The sequence below is a fragment of the Squalius cephalus genome (assembly GCF_949319135.1).
Source record: "Squalius cephalus genome assembly, chromosome: 13".
NCBI lineage: Eukaryota > Metazoa > Chordata > Actinopteri > Cypriniformes > Leuciscidae > Squalius > Squalius cephalus.
The window spans coordinates 24048861-24074033 of record NC_137134.1 but is presented as its reverse complement, the minus strand read 5'-3'; the positions used below and the strand labels follow the sequence as shown (position 1 = coordinate 24074033).

The following is a 25173-nucleotide window of genomic DNA, read 5'->3' as shown; positions in this document are numbered from 1 at the left end:
CCAGACGCGCTCCGTTCACGGCCCTCGGTCTGGGATCGCCTGCTTCTCTCTCCCGCAAACCGCTCGAGAGCTAGATGGTTTCCAGGGTTACGGTGCTATCCGAATAATCTGGTTTCCTTGTCAGTGACCTCTGGGTGAGCAGGGGAAAGGGTTGCGGATTTGATTGCACAGGTGCTGTGATTTCCAGATGGCTGTAGCACTGTAACCAGAGGTGGAGAGCGTGAACTTTTCCCCTTGAGGACGTTTCTGTACATTTTTTCCCTTATGACTTTTCCAAATCTTAGTCCAGATGCTCATACCTCTCAAAAAAAAACATTAATTTGTATTCACTTTTATCCAAAGCGACTTATACAGTCCATTCAAGGTATAAATTATATCTTCAAAAAAAAAAATTGTTATTGATAAAAAAAAAATGCATCACAATGATAAATAAATAATTGTAATGAAAATATGATGGCATTAAACCACCACAAAATATTAACAGTTTAAAATTGTAATTGATAATGAAAAATATTCATCACAATGATAAATAAATGATTTTAATTAAAACATTGTATTTTTCTCATCATACTTTTGTCAACAAGGTTTTTTATTCTGTCATCGCTAATCAAAAATATGCATCACAATGATAAATTATTTTAACTTTAACATAGCATATTGCTAATATTTTGCAGGTCTTTTTCCGCTATATTTTCGTCAACAGTACGTTTTTTTTTACATGTTGATATATAAATGATTTTAATTTAAACAGTTTTGAATTTGACAAATAAATAACGCAAAATATTATCAATGTAGTTTTATGGAAAAGAAAAATGTAGGAAGAATATGAACATTTGAAATAATCCAATAGTCAATCACCACGGGTATTTTAGTCAAATGTACTTTGACTAAAATGAATATGACATGATAAAATACTGACTAAATTTAAAAGTGATTTATCAAAAGAAATTATGACAAACAAAAAAACAGTAAAATTCGACAATGTATTGAACCCATTTCTTTGCCGTCTACAAGTTTAACTACATATCTTCACGTAATTTCGCTTACTGTAAAAGAATAAACAAAAAAAAACATTTATTTGAACATTTTCTAAACATGATTTTATGCTGCTTTCCTGTTCACGTCTTTTATAATATTTTTGTGTTTATAATATTCTCATCTCCTGACCTTTTCAGGTCGTTCTTAAAAAAAAAAGTAGTAACAAACAAAATGAAGTGAGAAAAAGTGGAGGACTGAGTTACACATCAAAGTTGAATACTTAGGGTTACGGCTCTTTAGTATAACGATTATAAACACGTAACCTTAAATATTAAAGTTCGGTGTGTAACTCGTTGTAAAAGTAGCCTAATTGTTAATACTTTTACTCCAAGAAACAAAGCAACAATGTCCTGATTCAATAAAACACGTTTCCTTCACTCTCAAAATTTACATTTTGAAGGGCGCGTCCTTCAAACCTAGCGGGTGACTCTTAATTTCCTGGAAAATTAATAACGAGAGCTGCTCCAAGATTGACAAATAACGAAAGTACAGCTCAGTTGGTGAGCAACGCCAATGGATACCATGACTCACTAAGAAAAGACAATAGCACAGCAAACGCAGGGAACCAAGGACAAACTTCTGTTACTAGTTCATGGCAGAAAAGCGGAAATAAACACACCCTTGTAACTTCTTGCTTCCGCATATTTAGAGTGTGCACCTTCAGCATCTGTGACCTCGATTTTTCAACACAGACTCCAAATATAATGCAACTTAAGATGAGGAAAGTTTTATGCACTATGGTGTGAGTGCATCTAATAAAACAGGTGCCGAATCCGAAATAATACAAATAGGAAATAGCCTACAGCCGACCTGGTCTATATATGCCCTCTGCAGTGCCACACAGATGGAATGCTGGGATATGAAACACTTCTATAATTAGGAACATGGTGAAGTCTATAACATAAGTCCATAATGTGCAACATATGAAAACATATCAGTGCCGATCCTGCTTACAGTGCAATAAAAGACTGCGACTACTGCTGAGACTCACGCAGTTTCTGGCTTATAACTTGTGAAACGATTCCAGAATTATTATTAAAACTAATAATATTAATCAGAATCATAAAAGAGAAAAGTTCAAATTGGTGCAATTTGACCTGGACATCTTAAAACCTTGCATCAGATGACCTATATTTATATATATATATATATATATATATATAGGTCATCTGGATTTTAAGATGTCCAGGTCAAATTGCACCAATTTTTTTAATTATAGAAATAATGTCTTGTTTTAAAAAGTAGTCAATTTTCAGGGCCAATTAATTTTTCTTTTGCATTCCCAAAATGCAAAAATAAATAAATAAATAAATAAAAACATATGATATGTCGTGAAATAGGATTCATTTTCTTTAGGCAACACAACTTCTTATTTCTTTTCTTATTTGTATAATTATTTAAGACAATTAAGCACAATTACCATTACTGTAAATAAATAACAATTAAATACGTAAATTCACACATAGTATTTTTTACAACAATTTTATTTTAAAAAGAATCAAATGAAAACATTTTATTTAAAGAAATTACTGTAATAATACTAATGAGCATAAAAAAATTAAAAATAATTATATATACAGTATATATATATATATATATACAGTATATATATATATATATATATATATATATATATATATATATATATATATATATATATATATATATATATATATATATATATATATATATATATTTTTTTTTTTTTTTTTTTTTTTTTTTTTTTAAACAGAGAAAGATTTTTGGGTGAAAGCAGGATGCTTATGTGGAATACATCCACAAATTTCATCCAATAAGTTGCCCTGCGAGAGCACAGACTGCTAGTCGTATGCTTGTAGAAAATGTTAAATGCGAAGCTAGGATGACGGTCACTCCCAGCATGCTGTGCACAGCGCTCAGACGAAGGGCAGCGGGCAGCATTCAATGTTAAAGATTAACAGCCACCCTGGCGACCTACAGCAAAGTGATAAACAAGAGCTCCATACGGTCACCTGACCAGACCCGGCCCTGCCCTTCCACAGAAACAGAGCGACGGAGGGGCACCATGTAAGAACCGAGGAGGAGGAGGAGGAGGAGGGGGGGGGGGGGGTGCAGAAGAAAAGGCCACAGCATGGTAGGCGTGATAAAGCTATAAACGGCCATGGCGTGAGGGAGGAGTAGAGACAGAGCACATGGCCTCGCGGAGGAAAACAATTAGCAAAACAAACCTCTTGATGGAGCATATAGTAGATGATTACTCTCCACACTTATCAAACCAACGACCAATGGCAGACCTAGCAGAACAGCTCTGATTTTCATATCAGAAACAATTTCGACAACAGAAAACAAAATCATTCTAATGTCACTGATACTTAAGCTACGTTCCAAAAGCTAGTGAGCTGCCTTGCTGACTTCTTAGTGAGCATCCTTCCTGAAACAGAACCTCATTAGTGAGAGAGCTGGTCTGCAAAAACATGAAGAGATTCGATTTAAAATGAGTTTCAATAGAGTTTAGAATGTGGCTAAGCTTAAGATAAGCATAATTTATCATTTTTATATGACTATTTCCTCTATTCTTTACAGAATCAAATACAAGTTATAGCAATCATAAGTTTAAAATTGTGAAAAAATGTGATCATTTTTGGTTGTAATATTTTTATATTTGAATTATTTTATACACTAATAAGCATAATTGATTCGCTTTATATAACTAGATCATATATTATGTCTGCAATAAAACAACAAACAAGTTATATACGTTTATTGCCGTATAATTTGAGGTATCATTTTTGGTTGTATTTTTGTCTTTGGGTGTATAAAAATTTGTATACACTAATAAACAATTTCAAATTTCAAAAATACCAGTAATATAAGTAGCATGCATAAGTTTCTAATTGCCATATAATTTGATCCATTATATTGGTTGTAATATTTGAATATTTTTATAATTTTTAAAATTATTACCTTTTTTTTTTATCGACATAGTTCAGAATAAAAGAAAAGTCAGATAAGTTAAAAAAAATTTGTTGTAATTTTGTTTTGTGCATTACATTTTACAGTAAACAGAATTTATGTTTTTTTAATATAATTATTTCAACTATGCTTTTCAGAATAAAATACGTCTATACATAAGTTTATAATTGCAGAGTAATGTGAGCTATCATAATTTTTATTCTTTTTATAATAATTTAATAAAAAATAAATGTAAACATTTAAAAAAAAAAAGACCTATATAGGTTTGTGTGCGCTTCTTTGCCACGCCCACTTTGCACCAGAAGCTCAAATCACTAGAAATCAACAACTCTTGTCACAAACACTTTGTCACTGCAAACGCTGTACGTGTAAACACGACTTACGTATGAGAATTAGTAATCGTGACGCTTGTCTTAGCAAACACCCCTAATAACCGGACAATCCCCCCCTTTATAATCACTGTCCACTCTGGACGCAATTAGGACTGTGCGTTCTTGTTCAAACAGGAAAACACATAAAGATAAAACGGAGAACCACACCACATCAGATCAGATCTGACAGAACAGCCCCATTAGTGCGATCTGGCTTATTTCCTGAACCGTCTCTTTTTTTCCCCCTTTTTAGAACGACATGTGATGTTGATCTTGTGTACCTCCATCTGATTTGACTAAAGACATTTTCAACCTAATGACTGGACCCACACGGAGCGATTTCCACATTTTCTGCACAGATTGCACGGAGAAATCTGCAGATTTATGTGGAATAGATTAAATATGGTAAAATGCATTACAGACGAGAGTCCTACATTCTTCCTGATGGCTAATAGCAGCTTATTAGCCAAAGGTTTTACCAAGTTATGAGTACATAATTCATTCAGTGAACATGGCATTGGGAGGAAAACGCATCAAATCAATGTATATTTGCAAAGACCTATACAAATTACACATAACACACAAAATGTGTTGGTCTCATTTACATAAACTTCATTAGCACTAAGTTAAGGAAATCCTCGCACGCAGATGCTACACACACATCACGCGGCGGTGGTAATCATAGCGCGGGTGTTAATTTTTTTTAACGAGATATGATAACCTAAAAATACTCTGCTGTGAACCGCATGGCCCCTGTTTCAAGAGATCTAAAAATATTTGGCCTCCCCTAACAGCTCCGCCAAGCGTTTCTGCGCTCATCCCGCCTATAGTGCGAGTGATTGGGATGTTTACATGTTTTCTTGGAACAAATGCGAACTGGCAAGCTTCTGGAGGCTTAAATTGGATCAGAAGAGCGTGTTTGTTTGGGTCTGACTCACAGTCCAGAGTGGAGTATGGCACGCTGACAGAATCCAGAGCTTCGCTTTGCTTTTCCTTCCCAAACTTGGCTGATTTAGGAGGGAATTCCCCCAGACTTGCTGCAAGGTGACTCTCCACAGCTGTACGAGACGAGGCCAAGCTTGCGCTCTTCACGCCGTCCAGGTGTTTGGGCCCGGCTGGCTCCGTAATTACGGTTTAAACGAGCCGGCGCGCTCTTAAATGGAGTGAGGGACCCATAAAACTAGCCGTCGTTTAGGCGACGGCCAAAGAGAGTAAACAAAGGAACATCCTGATACGTAACAAATCGAGAGTTCGACAAGTCCCAGACGAGTCTCAGAATGCAGGAATGTGGGCTTTTAGGTTAACGCGCTAAACGAACTCAGTCCCCTCTAAAGCGAACTGAATTTAAAGGCATAGTTCATCCAAAAAGACTCAATTTTAAGGCCTTTTTGTGCATTCAATGGCAGTCAATGTGGACCAAAAATGAGTTTTATTGTATGGACAAAAAAACGAACAAAATGCAACACAATTACGTCCGAAAAAGGAAAAATAATAGTTTAGGCCAAAATAGTTTTGGATGGCTGCACTTCACCCTGAACAACTACAGTGGCAATATGAAAAACAAACAAAAGAAATTCAATTACAAATACTTTTTTCAGTTTAGGTTTTCAGCTAAATGAAAACTTTAGTTTTGGTAAAACAAATTATTTCGGTGCATCACAACAACAACAACAAAAACGCAGACATTTTTCAAAATATATTCTTTTGTATTCAGAGAAGAAAGTCGTACAGGTTTGGAATGACATGAGGGTGATTAAATGATGACAGTATTTCATTTTTTTCGTAAACTGTTTCTTTAAAACCAGGAAGTGGGTGGGGTTTGCTTATGACATAAATGCCATTTCTCGTAAATGCAAAATTGTAGGTTTTATCCGAACAGAACAAAGAGTTTGACTTCTCTAAGCAGTTTGCAAGAATTTTTTAATTGTTACTTTTTTGACGATGTACCTTGTTTTAAAGGTGCAATATGTGATCTGGGAAATGCTAACTTTAGCCTGGTAGCATTGAAAGCATACAATCCCACCATGATCCCAACCAGCATAACAAATAAATAATCTGTTGAGAATCACCTTTAATTAGCTTACTGCGTTCTGGCTGTTAGACTCGTTTTCCCAAAACCAATTTAAAACGTATAAATATGATATATAAAGTATATTATATATGATGACACTTCATTTTTGGGTGAACTGTCCCTTTAAAACCAGGAGGTGGGTGGGGTTTGCTTATAACGTTCTTCAATTGTAGGTGATACCCAAAAAGATTAAAAGCTGAGTTTGACTTCACAAAAGGACTTCAAAGCAGTTTGCAAGCTTAAATGTGAACACAACAAATGAACTCTTCGAACTCAGGAGATCACCCAAGTAGAGTTGGCCTCAAGTTCTTGGTGAGGTTGGCCTTGTAAATGCTAAACCTTGTCTTTTAGGCATCGCCCAAATGGTGTAGACTACAGATACGGCTACAAATCACAAGAGTCTGTCATGTTTTGGGGAGAGCGACATTGGAAAGTTTGTGGTGACTTAGCTGAGTTTCTTTGACCCAGAACTTTCTGAGCTGAGTCAGTGCTCGGTGTGGAGGCGCCCACAGCTGGTTCTCGCTCTCGGGGAAGCCTCATGCTTTGATCAAAAGGCTCGTAACCGAAAAGTACCCAACATCCATGGTCCAACATTGGAGGGGACGAGCGTTCGGCAAAGCCAGAGCTCTGCGTTCTTCCATTCGTCACTCTCCAGCTGTGGGGTTTTATGATCGAGGCACCAGGCGTCCAGATGTACGGCAAAGTAGAAACGACGACAACAACAACAACAACAGCAACAGCCTGGGAAAAACAAGCTAGAGGGGAATCTCTGACAGCAACATGTTGAATTTATTTAACGTTGCCTAATTACGAACGGACAAGCGATATATTTGCAGTAATGGGTGTGTCAACATGTTGCTGGCATTGAGTACAAACATGTTGCTTCATACGGCACATCGACCACTGGTAAACCAAGAGCCACGGCAAATACGGAAACGCCCTTGTAAATGATCTCTGGGTTAAACAATAGGTAAGTTATGATGGATCACATGACCCCTATAAACGGTTTGATGGTTTTACTTTTGTGTCGGACCTTCGATCAAACTTTGGCCACGACATCAACACAATCTGTAACTGATTGAGTCAATCGCTTGAAAGAGGAGCGACTGACCCATTAGTCAAACGCTACGAGAGTGATCCGACATGGAGAGATGCTTTCTGAACGGGCAATGGAGGATATGTGACACTTGCAAGGGTTGTAAACAATCCTCTCATCGCCCACAAGGAGGGAGGGCTTGTTTTGCTCACAAACAAGTTATGCAATGCCACCTCCTCTCCTCAATTCATTAAACTCTTCCCTTCGGGGAGCTTCAAGCTACTTATTTTGCTCTTTAGTCCACACGTGCTTGCGCTTATTAACAATTATAAACATCCCAATACTCTCATTAAAAGGTTTTTTTTTTGTAATTTCAATTATCTTTGGCTAGCCGTTGAGCTTATTAGGGCTTATTAATGGCCGACGCCAATGGTGACAAAATTGCTGAAATAAAATGCATACTTTTTTATACGACATTTATTTAACGTTTTGAAAAAATTTGCCAAAATTGAGCATTTTTGTATGTATGTTTAATATATAAAAATGTAATAGGTGTATACATTTTAAATAATTTTCTTTATAATTTACATACATTTTAAAACGATAATATATAATGAGCAAAAGACCTAAAATATTGATAGAAATATTTTTACATAGTTAGATTTTTTCGCCAATATTTAAACCCTTTGTATTTGTAATTAAATATAACGTTCAATTGAGTACATATTAACTGATATTATTAATTGTATTTGTATATAAATGTGTTATTGTTTACTATAACTAAATATTACTGAACAAAAATACTAATCCAATTGTCCAAAAATTTAATTATACATCATTTTAAAAATAAAAAAATATATAAAAGGCCGATATTGTTTTGTGGAAATCTGTGGAAAGGATTTAAAACCGGTAAAATGTACTAAACAGACCTGAGAGCCAGATTTTAGTAACGTTGAGATTCTATTCGTTTTATATTTATATTTTCTGCTTTCATTTTAATTCTAGTTACATTTTATTAATCTTGTTGAGTGTGTTTGTTATTTCATTCGCTTTTGTTTTCTAAATTATGTCTATATAGTTATTTATTTTTACTTCAGTTTTATTACATTTACGTTAAACTAAATCTGCCTTGCAACTATCTGAAATAAAATAAGTTTGTTTTTTGTTGTACTTTGTTATTTAAAGTTTATTTTATTGCCATTTTATGAACGTTTTTGGGGGTTACAGTTAACTATTATAACCATGTAGAGAGAAATGTACACCAGTATTGTCAAATTAGCCAAAATATTTAATAAAATTGGTGAATCACGATCATCCCAATTTGGCAAATTCCAAGTAATAACCATGAACTCAATAACCATCTCACCGCGGAGGACGGGACTCCTCATCACTTCGAAAGCGCACACACAAAGGCAGGAAACAATTCCAAGAATTTTCAGTGAACTTCAGAAAGACGCCACATTCCTTTAATGTGGATTTGGAATGGTTTCCCCTCATGCAAACTTCTGGGGGAGACACCCATGTGAACACACATTCGCTCTTCATCACAGCTGCTTCACTGTTACCTAGCAACCCCAAAAACAGGAGCAGCCCACGTGTCCTCGACCCCTCCTCGGTTATTAATAAAACCCATCTTTGAGAGCACAGGCGTTCAGTTCGCTAGATTTGAGCACTCGAGATGTCGAGATAGTTGCATTTATTTGGAAATAGTCTTTCCCTGATGTGATTCAACTTTATCAGGCTCTCAGATATTAAACAACCTTTCATATCACCAAAAATAAACAAATAATATGGCTTTCATTAGAATCACATAATCAGGATTAATCTCAAGATTTCCAACCACTCTTTAAAACGCAGAACAGAAATAACAAATCTGTGTGATGTTGAATTATTGCATTAACCGGTGTTAAACATTTAATTAATATGCTACATAAAAAAACGAATTAAAGATAAGTTTTACATGCTAAATTGAACAACCTCCCCAGTCCCCCCATGTGATAATTGATAGCAAATAAATAAATAAATACTGTTCAAAGGTTTTACTATTATTCAGCAAGGACACATTCATTTACATCAATTATTATATTATATTCATAATTTCCACTGGATTATCAAAATGAATTAGCATACAGTTATCCAATAAAAAAAGCTATATCATGATATTAAAATACTGCTGTATAACATTTTGATGATGGATAGATTTTGATTTGTTTGCATTTAACCGTCATTAGCCACATGCAAATCCTCCCCCTGGTTGTTTCCCATGTTTACATGCATGTCAGAAGGATCTAATTTCAGAAAATGCCCCCGTGGCTCTTCCTTTCCTTTCTCCGAAGGACATGAAACAGCGGGAACGTGCAAGCGCTCAGCGGTTTGTCAGAATGGCGTGTCAGCGGTGCAGCTATGCAAACGCAGGGCGTAGAAACGCTTCCATTGATAACGTCGAGGACACAAGCTCCTCCATCTCCCTCAGGGCTTCTTGTTTAGCTAATGAATGGAAGTTGGCGTGGATGCTAGTCGACTGCAGTGGCGCGCACACACACACACTATCATGGAGGAAGTACAGCTGCTAATGTGATTCTTCCGAAACAACTAATCCAACACAATCTGCGCTTCCTAATCCAAACACAAACCACCAGAAATAAAACAAATGGATGTTTTAAATTCCCGTTTTACTATGGTCAAAACGTGTTATGCATTAAAAATGCAATGCACATACATACATACATATATATATATATGCATCACACTTCGTTCCAAGTGAGAACCAATCGCTGGCATCTGCCGGAGGGCCTCACACTTCCTGTGTGGAGACCACATCTTTACCTGCAGGCATATGCATATACAAACTGCACAACAAGCAAACACATTTACTTCCCTTTTTCCATACACAAACGGTCACAAACACACTTGCGTGCAAATGTATGCTGATGGTTCGGATGAGAGAAAGTATCTGTGTGAGAGTTCAAGCAGAGGGGTAACTTAAACCCTGGCGCTCACGAGGAAGGACACGGTGAGATCATGGATCAGCTCCTCTATCAAGGGGGTTTTGTGCTAAATCTACAGATTTTCCCTTCATAACTGTGAGATCACAGGTTAAAATTGAAGTGCATACTACATGTAAGTCGTTGCTGGACTGCAAAGTCCAAAGCATGTGAATATAGGCTTATTGTTACTTATTAAAACTAAAGGAGTTAATAAAAAATGAAAAAATTGTAAAAAAATATATTACTGTCAATTTTAATAATGAATAATCAATCAATAAACATAAATGACATAAAAATGCATTAAAAGAGGACTGAAAATATTTTGCTTACAAAATATGCTTTTTAAACTCACTGGACATCAGATGAAAAATGTATCAAAAGGGGACTTAATATAGAAAGTCATATTTCAACATTCACTGATTTTACTTTCGCAATCTTTCAACATTTGAGTGAAACAACATTCAAATCAGTCGATGGCGAAAGGCGGGACTTGATGTTATTCATTGGGAAAGATATATAGAGGAGCAGGGCTAAAACATATGAGGGCTTGATGATGTCATCTGAAAGAAAAGTAATTTAAGCTCAATTGACCAAATTTTCCCATGTTTAAACTCATTTATGCACAATTCCACAGTTTTGTCCTCAAAAACAGTGCAAAAAAAATAAACCTTTCATCTGGGCCTTGATATAAGGCTCTGACTGACAGCAACCATCAGTTTGCCTGCTAAAGAAAATCAAATCAAGTTAACCGACGAGCGACTCCTATTGTGTTAGAAGAGGTGCCTGGAGAGTTTTTCCCCCCTTTTTTTCCCAAATTCTGAGAAGCACTACAAAAAAAAGCCGTTGCTTGCTCAAGCTGTGCAGACGATCTCCCAGCTCGTGTGAAATTAGTGTCGGCCACAGTGGGGAAAAGAGCAGTGAAGTGGGAGAAAGAGAATCCTCACAGGCTCCTTATCTGTCATGCTAAGGGCTTCTTTACTCTGCGGTGGGAACTGAATGACCTACTCTTAGATTGTTATAGGAAAAGTACCCTTACCCTCCGGCACTTCCGAGGTGCTGATACTCGGAAAAGCGCTTCTCCTAACAGCAGACGGAAGCTAAAGCGCCCACCTGTCGCAAGGCATCACGCGACACCTCAGCTCAACCCACGCAAGGATTTCTGCGCTCCGCCGCCACAGTTATGAATTCCGATGGACAGGACAAACAAGAGTTTAACCGCAAAGTGCTTCTGAAAATCATTATCAGCTGTTGAATCTAATTCAGTGTGATTCATCCACGCCCTTCTGGTTTGAAAAGCAGTTCCAGCTTGGATAAGACACAACAAACAAGTATACAAACAACTGTCAAGGTCAGACTGAAGATCAAGAGATGCGACATCAGACTTCTTCCCGAATCTTTCACCTGGACCACGAAAACAAGAAAATCAGCTTCCTTAAACTCACTGAACCATGTGATCTTTTCCAAGCAAATGTGTCAGATTTATTACTGGATGTCAGCCCTTGTGGAGCTCCGCATTTTTCCTTCTGTTTTTCCTGCTGTTTTTTCCCCGTCTCCTTTTCTAAGAAACCAAAACGCAGCTAACGGCGCTCAAGAACATACCAGGGATTTATCCTAAGCACAAAAATTATATAATTTTTTATGTAATCATTTTTAAATTAAGCAACATTATTATTATTATTGTGTCGTATTATAATATAAAAGAGGTATTTAAAAAAGAATTATTACATCTACTTCTAATAATACTAATAATACTTTATTTAAAAAGTATTTACAATTTAAATACTAATTTTACTATTATTATTATTATTATTATTACTACTACTTTTAGTAGTAGTACTATTTTATATTTATACATAACACCATCTAAAGAATATTTATATATGTATAATTATTATTTATAAATATAAATACATAAAACATAATATTACTACTAATTATTATTATTACTATTATTATTACTATTACTATTACTATTATTACTACTACTACTAGTAGTAGTAAAAGTTCATGATTTTTTAAAAATAAATCATTATTACTATTACTATTATGTATAAATATAATATAAAATATTATAAGTAATATTCTATTTATAAATTATTTTTTAACAGTATAAATAATAAATAATAATTATCATTAGTAGTAATAGTAGTATATAATAATAAAAAATAATACATACATATAACATTATTTGCTTTATTAATTATTGCTCTAATATTGTGTTTAACAAACTGTTTCAATCTCAATAATGAGAACATTAAAACAAACTTACACTAGAAAGCCCCAATTAAAACGCATGGTTTGCTATGAATCTAAAAAAATATATTGTTGTCAATGTTTGCGTTCGGTTAATCAGGTTAATGTTAAGTCAGGTTAATTAAGAGCGATTCATCCAGACAAAAAAACAAACAAACTAAAGTCCACAACGCACAATGCTCTGACATCATCAGAGGGGAACAAAATGGCTATGACAACAAAAGAGCGCAAACCCGCGGCTGATGAACTTTGACCTAAAAAGGTCCTGGTTGCGCAAGAGCCGCTGTCGGCGCAACAGAACAACGCTCACAATAACAGAACACGATGTGCCAGAGCAAAAGATATCACTGATCTGACAGCAAATCTAGAACAGTCTTCTGTCCGACACTCCGCCTCTTCCCTTGTTTGCGTTCGTGACGTTTTTATGGAGGAATAAAAGGGCCGGTTTTAACATCGTTGCTACACTTGAAGGCAGAGAGATTTATCAAAATGTTCTTCAAAGAAGTGTGAAGTGTGTCCATGTTTATGCTCTTATTATCAGCTACACTCTAGAAACTAGCACAAAATACCCAATAAACCAAACACTAAACGTTTCATTCTTCAAGCGTGCTGAGCTGTTTTTATGTCTAGCTAAGAATGGAAAGCGACGCTTACAGAAGGACCTGCACAGATTTTATCTTTCCACTCAACCTCACGTCTGCATCCTCCGTCTGAACTCCAAACGGCTCCTGCCTGCTTTCACAGAAAACAGTTTAGTGCATTCATAAACGGATCAAGCACTTCGCCACGTTAATTCATTTGGTAAACATTTATACAGTTGAATCAGTGCATCACCAAACAGTTTTAAGCATTTAAGAGTCAACATGACACCAAATTTGCAATTTCTTTGGTTTTATCTATTAAAGTCCCCATGTAGTCAATCATTTTATCCCTTAAAACTTCTGTTTGATCACCATAATTGACATATTTAAGTGCTATTTCCTTGAAAAACATTTCTTCATGTCTCAAAATAGCTTGAATGTAACTACACCCTTCTCTCAATTAGTATACGTGTTCTGTGAATATGCAAATGAGCCCCGCCTCCACTCACTCACTCCAGCTCAGAGATCCACTCGTTGACGATCACGCTTTGACGTGATCGGTTACAAGGTAGTTTGTGACGTCAGAAACACCAACGATTTCAAACCGTGTTTTAAGGAGAAAATACTCAGCAATGGTGTCGACTTATGAATTTACACATGGTTTGTCTTAAAGCATATTAAAAACACCACATAGATAAACAACATTAAAAGCTGGATTTTCACCACAGGGGGACTTTAAGAATTGATTGGAAAGGTTGTTTGTAGGTGTTTTTTTGTTTTTGGAATAACTGATTAAAGGAGAACTCCGGTCAATTTTAACATTGAGCTCATTTTTTTGTCAATTGGGAGTGCTGTCAATACAGAGAACAACGACAAAAATCGGTGTTGCCTACACCGTGTTATCCTCTTTTTAAAATTTGCACCCTGTTGACTTCAATGGGGAAATATTTAAACCTGCTTTTAGCCTCTTAACATCCTTGATGTGTCATTACAAGTGCACAGGTCATGTGAGTGATTCCTTCAGAGTGAACACGAGTGAATCTGACTGCAGTAGATGTGAAAGATATGAATAAAAATGATGTTTATTCAGCCAGCGCACATACCTGTATTTACATCCTGTTTTCGGTTGAAGTCCACAGTAATCGATTGTCGAGTTCACACGCATAGGTTTAGTTACCTATGATCACGCACGTGAACTCGGCAATCGACTACTTTGGACTTCAACCGAAAACAGGATGTAAACACAGGTATGTGCGCTGGCTGAAATAACATCATTTTTATCCATTTCTTTCACATCTACTGCAGTCAGATTCACCGTGTTCACTCTGAAGGAATCACTCACATGGCTGTGCACTTGTAATGACACATCAAGGATGTTAAGAGGCTAAAAGCAGGTTTAAATATTGCCCCATTGAAGTCAACAGGGTGCAAATTTTAAAAAGAGGATAACACGGTGTAGGCAACACCGATTTTTGTCGTTGTTCTCTGTATTGACAGCACTCCAAATTTACAAAAAAATTAGCTCAATGTTAAAATTGACCGGAGTTCTCCTTTAATGAAAATATAAAAGGTCAGAAAGTAGAGGGTTGGGGCAAAAATGAATAAGATGAAAAAAAAAAAAAAAAAATCACATAAATAATGATATTATGAATATGAATCAATATAAATAAATACATATTATAAATGTGTATTAAAGTTTTGAAATAAGTGCAAAAGAAAGTCAAAAACCTTCCACCTCGAACACAAACTTTTTCCTCTCATTATTTGTGGAAAAACAGAATTTCTCGGAGGAACAGAAAACATGAATGTCAGGCTAAACAAACAAACACGGACAGGTTATGTTTATTTGGCATGACAGGGAGCGCGTGTTTCTTTGGGGATATGGTATCTTGCTGTAGGGTTACACACTCGCTCACCCCAGCGCTTGCCCAAATACAGCGCCATTGCATCACACTCCAGAAATGGGGTTTCACTTTGACATTATGCCCGACTAAACTTTCACCTATCACATGACAAAAAAAGTGGGTTGCTTCATGCATGCATGCATCCCTTTGAAGAGCACGGGAACACCTCCCAGTTACCAACGTGAACCTTTATTTGGGCAGAGCACCGCTGGTCTTATTAAAGAACCTGACCTCATCCATACAAATGCTGTTGTGATAGTTTCTCTCTAAGCTGCCCTGTGACAAAAAAAAAAAAAATAAATAAAAAAACAATATTTTAAGAACATTATTTAACACATTACGCAGATTTTGACTGGTATCGAGATAATGTTCATTACAGTTAAATAAATATTTACATAATTATTAAATACAGTTGAAGCAGACATATTCAAAAACCTTTGGTATTCTAATAAATGAAATTAATTTAGCGGAAAAACGCATTATTTGATGAATTTTTATTATTTCGCCCCTTAAGTTTTTAATGCGCTCCTCAATTTTCCAACTTAAGAGCACATGTGATTCTGTTCCTGGATGCGTTTAAGGCTGAACGGACTCATCGAGCCCTTCCATATCATTTCCCTCCAAAAAGAGGTGGAAGTAAACAAGGTACTTGAGCTGAATCATGTTGAGAGGGGTGTGAGGTGAATAGAGAGCAGGTGCGGTACACGCTGAACCGGCGGACAAGATTTGTATTGGCACAGACTGTCCTTCAATGTACCAGACTGGCTTCCTCCAGCCAAACACAAGCGCCATCTCGCTCGCGTACACACGGTTCATCTTTGTTATTGTAGCTTCAACTTGCAAATCAGCCAAGATCTATGTTTACTAGAGCTGGTTAAAAAATATTAATTTCTTGATTCTCATTTTGAAGAACAGATAACAATTCTTAAATCCCAAGAATCTGTCTTTCAGTGTGTGTTTACACGTGGCATGTTTGGTTGGATCAAAATGAACTCTGGTGTGATTGCTCTCATTAGAATAAGTGTGAACGCTGCAATCTGAACCCTGGTGCACACCAAAAAAAGAGGACAGAGACTAATGAAAAATGAACACAACATGGACCAAAACCAAAAACAGGACATTATGTCACAGGATGCGACCCGATGTTGCCCATCACAGTTCAGTACGGGCATCAGAACCGCGTCTCGCAGTAGATCTCGGTTTGTGTGTGTGACAAAGGGATTCCTGGCGCTGTTTTGACACCTTTTACACCTTTTTCACAAGTTCTCAGCTCTGCCATCAGGTACGTTGAAAGATACAGTTACAACTTACCAAAATCCATATAATGTCACATGTTCAGCGTTTCAACAGCGGAAAGACGTCAATAAAACAGCTTGTAAAAAATGACACGTAATGTTACATTTACCTCAGAGAAGCCGATTAGTGACCATAAACTCTTTAGTCAGCTAGAAAAATGAACTCTTGAGAGGAGCATTTTGCTAAATTGTATTTTTACTTAACCTGTCCTTCCATATTATGTAATGTAGACCTATTTTGGAATAAATCTGTTGTGTTTTTGACAACCACCATTTAAATGTTTCTATTTAAAAATGTTAATTACTAATGTAGAATTATTTTAAAACCTTCTTATGTGTCATTTAGTTGTAAGTAGCCTACAAATCAGTTAAAACCTTTAATATTATAGTAATGTACTATAACTGGGGTTGCCTGTATAGTTTACAGCATTAGTTATATTTTTTCCTTGAGGAAATTTGCCATGTACTGTACCTGATATCATAGGCCCCAATTAATCAATATCAAATCGAATTGAATCACTAGTTTGTGAATCGAATCGTAAAATTAGTGTCAATGCCCAGCCCTAATTTTTCCTCCAGCATATTTTTCAGACAACATGTCTTAATATATACTTGCTGTGAATCTAAAATGGCTAAAAAAAAAATTTATTTACCAAAGGAACATTATTTTCTACCAAACAGCCATTGTAGGCTAAATAAAAAGCACAATACAACTGGAACATTCACAATTGTTGCTTCGCCAGCAATCCCATTGCAAATATATTGTGGATATTCGAAATATCATAAAGCTCCTATAACCTCGGAGAGCAGGCATACAACTTACATAACATGTTTCAGCACTAATTACATCAGTCCACAAGTGACAATTTCAAGTTTCAGTAAGTGGAAAGACCAAGTAAAAGCATCTATGTTGATTCCAAGAGCCCAACATAGACTTCTGGTTCATTTTAAGCAAAAACGTATATTGTTTCCAAAGAAATGACTCCTTTTTAGGGTAACCATCAATTGTGGACAATGTAATGCTAAAAAAGCAGCATTGAGAGGCTACTTACTTCTCTGGCAATGGTTTTGGTTCCAGCAACGCTCGCCGAAATTCCCATTGATGGTGGTCTGTTTGCAGGTTATCGTTCCCTTGATGGTACCCGGGCAAATGTCTCCGCACTCCCGGTCATCCTTGTTTGCCACGATGAAGTTGTCCTCCATCGAGTCCGAGATCTTGGACCAGTCGAGAGTGGACAAATAACAGAGGTCGGGGTTCTTCTCGATGCGTACCGCCCCGCGCGTGATGTTGGTCAAGCTGTGGAGGCCGATTTCCTTCAGCTGGATCATTTCGAACATGACCAGGGCATAGTTGAAGAAGAGGTTGCTGCCGCGAATGACGGTGAGGTTCGGGAAGAGGTCGCCGAGACTCTCCAGGCCGTAGACGCGGAAGAGGAGCAGGTAGTCCGTAACCATGACCAGCTTTGGAAAACTCAAGCCCCGGAAGTCCTCCGGTCTGGTCTTGAACATGAGCAGGATCTTCAGGTGGCCCTCGATCACCGTGCAGTTCTCGAGAACGCGCAGGTTGGTCGCGTTGTTGCGGATGTCCGTGCTGGGGCAAACTGCAACAAGAGAAAATACAAAAGTTATTAGCATGTGAAAGAAAAACATTTTACTTCATGTCCGTTGCAATTTTTATATTGCCGCAATTAGAATTAACTGTGATTCACTGAGCATTTCACTTGTGAGTCACTTGTAGAGTCCAGTGTTGATGTAGTTTCGTCTTATGCTTACATTTTCAACATTCTTTAGTGTGTAATGTTGCAGTTTGAGCATAAAAATAGTCTGTAAAGTTACAAAGCACAAAGTCACTCATCAGAGAGTTATTCTCTATAAGTGCACACCGTTTCTGAACTCCCTGAAACGCCTCAATTGTAATCTTTTACAATTAATGTACACGTCACAATATTCCTCATTTAAATAATTCCCACCCAATTCCCGCATATGCAAAACAAAGGGGCGGGGCCTGATTGAGTTGAGTTAGGAGTGTATTGAAACTGGTGGTTATGGTTAGGGGCGTGACATTTCCCAAACATGGTCGAAGTGCTTGACCAATCATAACACTCTGGTCCAGGCGACCAATCAGAGCACATTGAGGTTTTCGGAAGGAGGGGCTTCATAGAGACAGAATGTAACTGAAAGACTGGGAAGAGAGGTGCTGCAACAGTGTCAAATATGTGATATGTTTTTTGAGCATGAAAACCAAAAACAAAATCAAGACTTTGAAAAATGGTATAATAGGTTCCTTTTAAAGTTTAGGACAGGGTTCACCAATCTCGGTCCTGGAGGGCCGCTGTCCTGCAGAGTTTAGCTCCAACCCCAATTAAACACACCTGAACCAGCTAATCAAGGTCTCATTAGGCATACTAGAAACTTTCAAACAGGTGTGTTGGAGCTGGTTGGAGCTAAACTCTGCAGGACAGCGGCCCTCCAGGACCGAGATTGGTGAACCCTGGTTTAGGTATGTCAAAGGGATCCTTTAAATGTTTTGAGCCTTTAACATACAAAGCTAATGAAAAATATCTATAAGAGCTATAAGTAAAACATCAACAAATAGAAACTCATAGGGTATTTGCTTACATGAAATAAGGGCTCGTAGGTTTAACCGCAAAAATGTCACCAAAAAATTAACTTGGGACCTAAAGTGGGGATCAAAAGTACCACTAAGTCAATACAAAATAAGGAAAAGTTATATTCTGAATGATGTATGAAACTTTGTGTTATTAGCACTTATGTTTATTGCCTTCAAGATAAATCGCTTAATGTATTCCTCAATTGTAAGTCGCTTTGTATAATAACGTCCGCTAAATTAATGCAGGTAAAAATGTAAATGTATAAACATAACAAAAATTAACTGTCTATATTGCAATAATATTAATCAAAATGGGCAAAAAAGAAAAGCATTTTATTAATTATTAATTTATTGCATAAATTTAATGCATTTTAATTAAATTATTATTATTATTATTATTATTATCTATATTAATGATACTAATACCAATAATAACAAAATCTAAATATTAAACAAATTGAATAAATATTGCAAAATACATCTGCAACATCATCTTACTCTTTATTAAAATTCTGCATGATGTAGAATTCATAAGTAAATTGGTAAGATTGATGTGTATTAAGCTGAAAAAAAAAGAGATAAGTAAATTGTAAAATTCAATTTTTTTGTATGACAATTAACCGCCCGCCACAATTTCATGTTCGCGTAAAAGCGCAGATGAAGGCCGTCCTAACAAGAGCATGAAAGATTATCAACACTGAATAATGCATAAAGCGTGTCTCCGAGCGGCTGCTTTTCTTAGTCCATTCATAATCCAAACCCGCACACGCTGAGACGAGGCAGAGAGAATTCATTAGCAAAGCGATTCTCGACAAGAGAGCATCTGCTAATGGATAACATCAAGCAGAATTCCTTTCAGAGCTGCTCCATTGATTCACCATCAAAAGAATTCTCACAGGCCTTTTTCAACGGGTGGGGGTTTCCTCGTTTCGTGTTGGAAATCATCACCAAATATTCACCGCGGCCTATTCATTTTAAACGCCGGAGTGTACTAGAAACACCCATTTTAAGACACTACAAGACTAAACCATTCAAAAGAATGATGTGGAACATGCAATTCAGAGATTGCGATGAATTCTCAACGGCGAAGTCTCATCGCTGGAAAACAAAGGGCTTTTTAAGACAACCGTTTTTCTTGAGGAGACAAAGAGAGCATGTGATTTGTGGTGTGAGCAGGTGTCAAAGTCTGATCTCAACCGACTCTGTTGTTCCTCTATCTTTCTGCAGGTTAATGGGTTTCACATCACAGCCTGAAATGTCAGTTTTACCTCATTTTATCATGATATGTCAGCCTAATATGGATAAAACCCAAATAAACCTGCACAAACTTGCTGTTAGGGATCCACATGTGACACATTCAGCAAGCAAAACGCAAACTTTTCGAGATTCAGGTGCTTCCTTCAGAGTAAAGTATAAATAGAAAATGCTAACTTTTGAGGTGAATTTCACCAACATTAAAAAAAACCATCTCCAAGTCATATTATACTGCAAAAAAATTAAGAAATTACATTTCGCATAAAGAAAGTGTTTTATTTTTGAAACTTTTTTTTACCACACGGTAAAAATGACAATAATAAAATGGTTTGTTTGAAGCTGAAAATAATATAAACAGTAAAACAAATAGTGCCATTATGTCAACAATATTTCAAATTTTATATAATATACAAGTTGTTTTGCATTATAGCAAGATACTGAGAATCATTCACATTGAGGTAATGAGAATTGTCGTGGAAAACGTGCTTAATTTTCATGAAAACAATCCTAAAAATAGGCCTTAAAATATAATTGAAATTGAAATAATTCCTAGATGTTAGAGTATGAGGTATAAAATGGCCTCTATATGTGTTTGAATATATTTTCATGAGATCAACGAGCAATTGTGCAAACCTGATTTCCCTAAAATAACCAACTTACGTCGACACTAGATAAAACTGACTGCGTTTCAGACTGACACAGAAATCATTGATCTTGTAAGGTCAGTAAAGCAACATTAGTACATTAGGAAAACCGAAGAGAAGATCCTGACAAGTTCCTCATCCAAACTCTAATATTACTGCAGCAAGACTTCACACACATACGGGAAATTGTTACATCAGGTCCCTAAAGATAATTGAGCAAACATCATAAAATGGCAACATCTCTCCATAGCAACAAGTCCCAGCATGCACAAACAGAGAGCACTTGCCAGACAAAAATGCACTTCAGCCTGTTTGCCTCAGAGGAATAGTCTTGGGGAATAAAAATATAACTATAAAACAAAGAATATCTTGTTACAATCTGGTGCCAAAGCTAAAGGACTTCCAGCAAATAGTCAGCAAGATTCAACTATTCCACGCACAAATTTGTTGAAATATTCGACATTTCCCACAAAATCTGATGATGATGTAATGATAAATTAAAGTTTGTGTTCAACCACATATGACTGTGTTTTATATTAATTTAAACTGCTGATGTTATTATTCTCTAGCAATTAACATTAAATTAAACATTTGTTTTTTTAAACTAGAACTTGAGTTCAAATTTAAGAAGAACTAAATTTAACTCAAATTTTCCACAAATTAAAGAAAGAATATTTAACCACTTTCTCTTCTAATAACTTAACAGGGTTGAGATGCTGAGCTTAACGAATAGTCACCCCTAAAGTTTGGTACAATTTTTGAAAATGGGAATATTTTTATGTCTTCATATGCGATAGAAAATGTCACTTCAATTTGAATGCGGTAACATGCGGTAACAGGGTTACATGAAAAATGTAAACTTTAAACTTTTTACTACAACAACAAACAATATTTGTTTTAAACAAAACTTTAGCCAAATTGAAGCTTAATCGTGGAAAGTGGCATTCAATTGTTTTATTCAAATTGCATGCAAAATGTGGGACATAAAACCATTTTAATATTTTAAAAAAATTTTTTTACTACAACAACCTGAATCGTTTTTAAACAAAAATCATGCAATAAAACAAAAGTCACTCAATTGTAGCCTAATTTAATCTCTGTTGCACTAAAGCCAGGGCTCCAGACTTTGCGACCTTTTTTCCTGCCGTTTCTGTTGAATATGAGAATATGAGAAAGATCAAACGAAAAACGAAACTGTGTTTCTTTTTAGAGCTACTATTTATTAGCTCTTTGGTCACGTGACCGTTACTAAACAGCGCTGGGGATCCAGTGAGAAAGCGTTTGAATTCGCCACAGTATTAATAACATCGCTGCAAGATCTAGTGAGAAGCATTCAAACTTGGCGCAGAATTCTTTATTATAAACCATATATATCAGATCAAACAGTGCTAACATGAAGAGACCAGGAGAAGCAATGTCCCATGAACGAACGAAAGTTATAGAAGGCTTTCCAATCCACAAATCACCAACATTCACCATGGATTTAATTTAGTAACTCTAACTGTAACCATGGTATTGTGGCAGAAATAGTCGAATGTTTTTACATTATTCATTGCAGGATTCGTACAACCTTTTGAGAGTGAAATTCAAGCACTTTTCAAGGGCTTTCAAGTGCTTCACACTTTAAAGCTCTAAATAATATGATCAAATTGAAATGTTATTTTTAATGCGATGACAAAAAACATTTGTTCATCCTTCATAGATTTTCCCCATCTGTAAAACTTCATTTCAATATATAGAAAAACTAACACTTGTTTGCAGACACTTGTTTAAAAATAAAAAACATGAAATTACCACTATTGCCAGTAGGTGGCGGCAGAGGGGAACTTATTGGCTTATTAGCCATTTCCACTCCCTTTTTTTGCTTTTAATTTTATATTTATACATTATAAAATCACTATTATAAAATATGAAATCAAGAAATAAATTTTTGTCAAAGCTTGACACTTTTTTGTGTTGAAGTATGAATAACAAACTCAAGACTGACTTGAGCGCGCTCCTTTTATAATCACTGAAGCTGTCGATCAGTTCAGTGTGATACTATAGAAGAACAATGGTACATTTAATAAGAGTACAATATTAAAAAATGTCCCTATAAAATTAGTTTTTTCTAGGTTACTGATGTTAATAAAAGTTAATTTTATCTGCATCTTAAAGGAGCTGTATGTAACTTTTTCACTCTACTAAAGCATAAAAATACCATAATATGTTTGCATATATTGAGGAAACATGCTAAGTTCACATACTCGTTTCTCTGAAAAACACTTCTACAGCCAGTTATTTTACTTTGAAATGTACGTTTCCAGGCTGGAATGTTTGTTATTGTTTTGGTCTGTTCTGTTTTGTTTTGGTATTGTTTTGATATTGCACGTTGCCAATTTGCCAATTTTCATTTTGCCATTTTGTCCATTACGCTCGTTCCTGTTGCGCGTGCTCAAACTGGCAACCAGTGTGAGTGCCGTCCAGTCTGAGGAGCAGGTGGCGGGAGAAACGACGATCTCTGATATTTTGAATTCGACTGCAGTACCCATTTCGACCACTTGTCATTCTTACATACTGCACCTTTAACTCAAGCTCAATGCTTTACTGTCAAATGTGCATTTCCAAGAAATAAACGTAATATTATTAGTAACTGCACTTAATTAATATCAAAACAATTTATTAAAATACCTTTATGATTAAAAATCCCAATAAAGCGCTAACAAATTGGGTGGTGGCACCACCATCTGTAGAACTTAACTTAGTGCTGCTCTCAAATGTTAGTCTGGAGCCCTGGAAGCGCTTAGATCTGAATGAGGACAAGGTTACATTTTATTGTGTTGGTCAACATTTCCAAGGTCGGCTGTAAACAGATATGGAGCTTGTTTGTGTAATAGCATGAGACCTCGTGCGCTAGTCTGTTCACACACTTTCCAAACTTCCCCTTTTCTTGTTCGCTGAACAACTTAAACTGCTCTTCATCCAAATGGAGAGAGGGAAGCATCCTGCCTCAGCCTGACTGAAAGCGGACACCTAGCCGTCATTTAGGACCCTGATTTATAGGTATCACCGCAGTGACGTCAGGTTTTAAGTTGCTCCCTGTTTACGCCATGCTCTGGGAATGAACAGGGGGACTTTTTAGATGTCGAAAAGAAGCTGCAGCTGGTCTAGTAATGCTTACTGGGTAATGTGCGACGAAATAATGACAAACTCCATTTAAGCGATGAAACAGATGGAGCTAATCGACAACAACTCCGAACAGCAAAACAGCTGAGCAAAACTTAATTGCTGTCGTACATGAAATATAAGATGTGCAGTATACAGGTCAGCTGCAAAAATACTTCAACTACAGTACAGTCATAGAAAGCAAGCAACAACTAGTGCATGAATATCTAGAAAGATCTACAGATAAACAACAGGCAGGGTTGAGGTGGCAATTCGGCTTCTGAAACACAACGCTGGAGCTTATCATGAAACCCATCAACCAGGGCGCAGACAACTGTGAAAGTAACAGCTTTGCGTTCGAACACACGCAGACGAGTTGCACAGCATCTAAACAGCACCTGACTGCAGCTATGAGGGTCAACCGACGCTGCCGAACTGCAGAAAATAGACCAGGTGACCTTTTTTTAAATAATGATGTTTGAGAGGTCGTGCTACAGTTGGGAATATATTCACAAAATAGCACAGACTCAAATGCCTTGCTGGTTTTATGAAATTGTTACTGCACAATTAAAACGTTAAGTACACAAATACTGCAAACAAAAAATAAAATAAAATGGAAAACTTATCTGAGAAAAACTGAAACTAACTAAAAATAACTAAAATTGCTCACAAATGAACCTGAATTTTTGGTAATAGGTGTATATGGTACAGTATATAATAGAATTAATAGAACTTTTAAAAAATGCCAGCATTAAACATAAAAACGCCACTTGTCGTGTTAAACACATATAAGACGTAACAGTTTTTGAATTAACTTTGGCAGCCCTAAAATAATAAAACAAGAAAACTCTTGAAAGCTAACAAAAAAAAAGATAAATCCAGAATTAGCAAAAACTAATTTAAATAGATTCAAATATAAATAAAATCATTTAAAACATAATAATCATAATAATATACTAACACTATTCCGAAGAAATAGTACCCGACAACTGCAACGACTATAAAACGACTGATCCATACTGTGTATTTTAG

General features: G+C 36.1%; 2 protein-coding genes across 3 annotated transcripts in view; one reads left to right on the top strand and one right to left on the bottom strand.

Annotated features, from left to right (window-relative positions):
- Window positions 1–25173, bottom strand: part of insrb (insulin receptor b) — a 75195-nt gene that overhangs the window by 32211 nt on the left and 17811 nt on the right. Inside the window, exon 2 of the mRNA XM_079889783.1 lies at window positions 17541–18089. Within this exon, the coding sequence (XP_079745909.1) occupies window positions 17541–18089 (549 nt within the window). The remainder of the gene's footprint in view (window positions 1–17540; window positions 18090–25173) is intronic.
- Window positions 24207–25173, top strand: part of LOC307169254 (uncharacterized protein) — a 32661-nt gene continuing 31694 nt past the window's right edge. Inside the window, exon 1 of one of the 2 annotated variants that reach the window (XR_013823074.1) lies at window positions 24207–24594. The gene's annotated coding sequence lies outside the window, so the exon portion shown is untranslated. The remainder of the gene's footprint in view (window positions 24595–25173) is intronic. The other variant, XM_079889787.1, reaches the window with a different exon arrangement.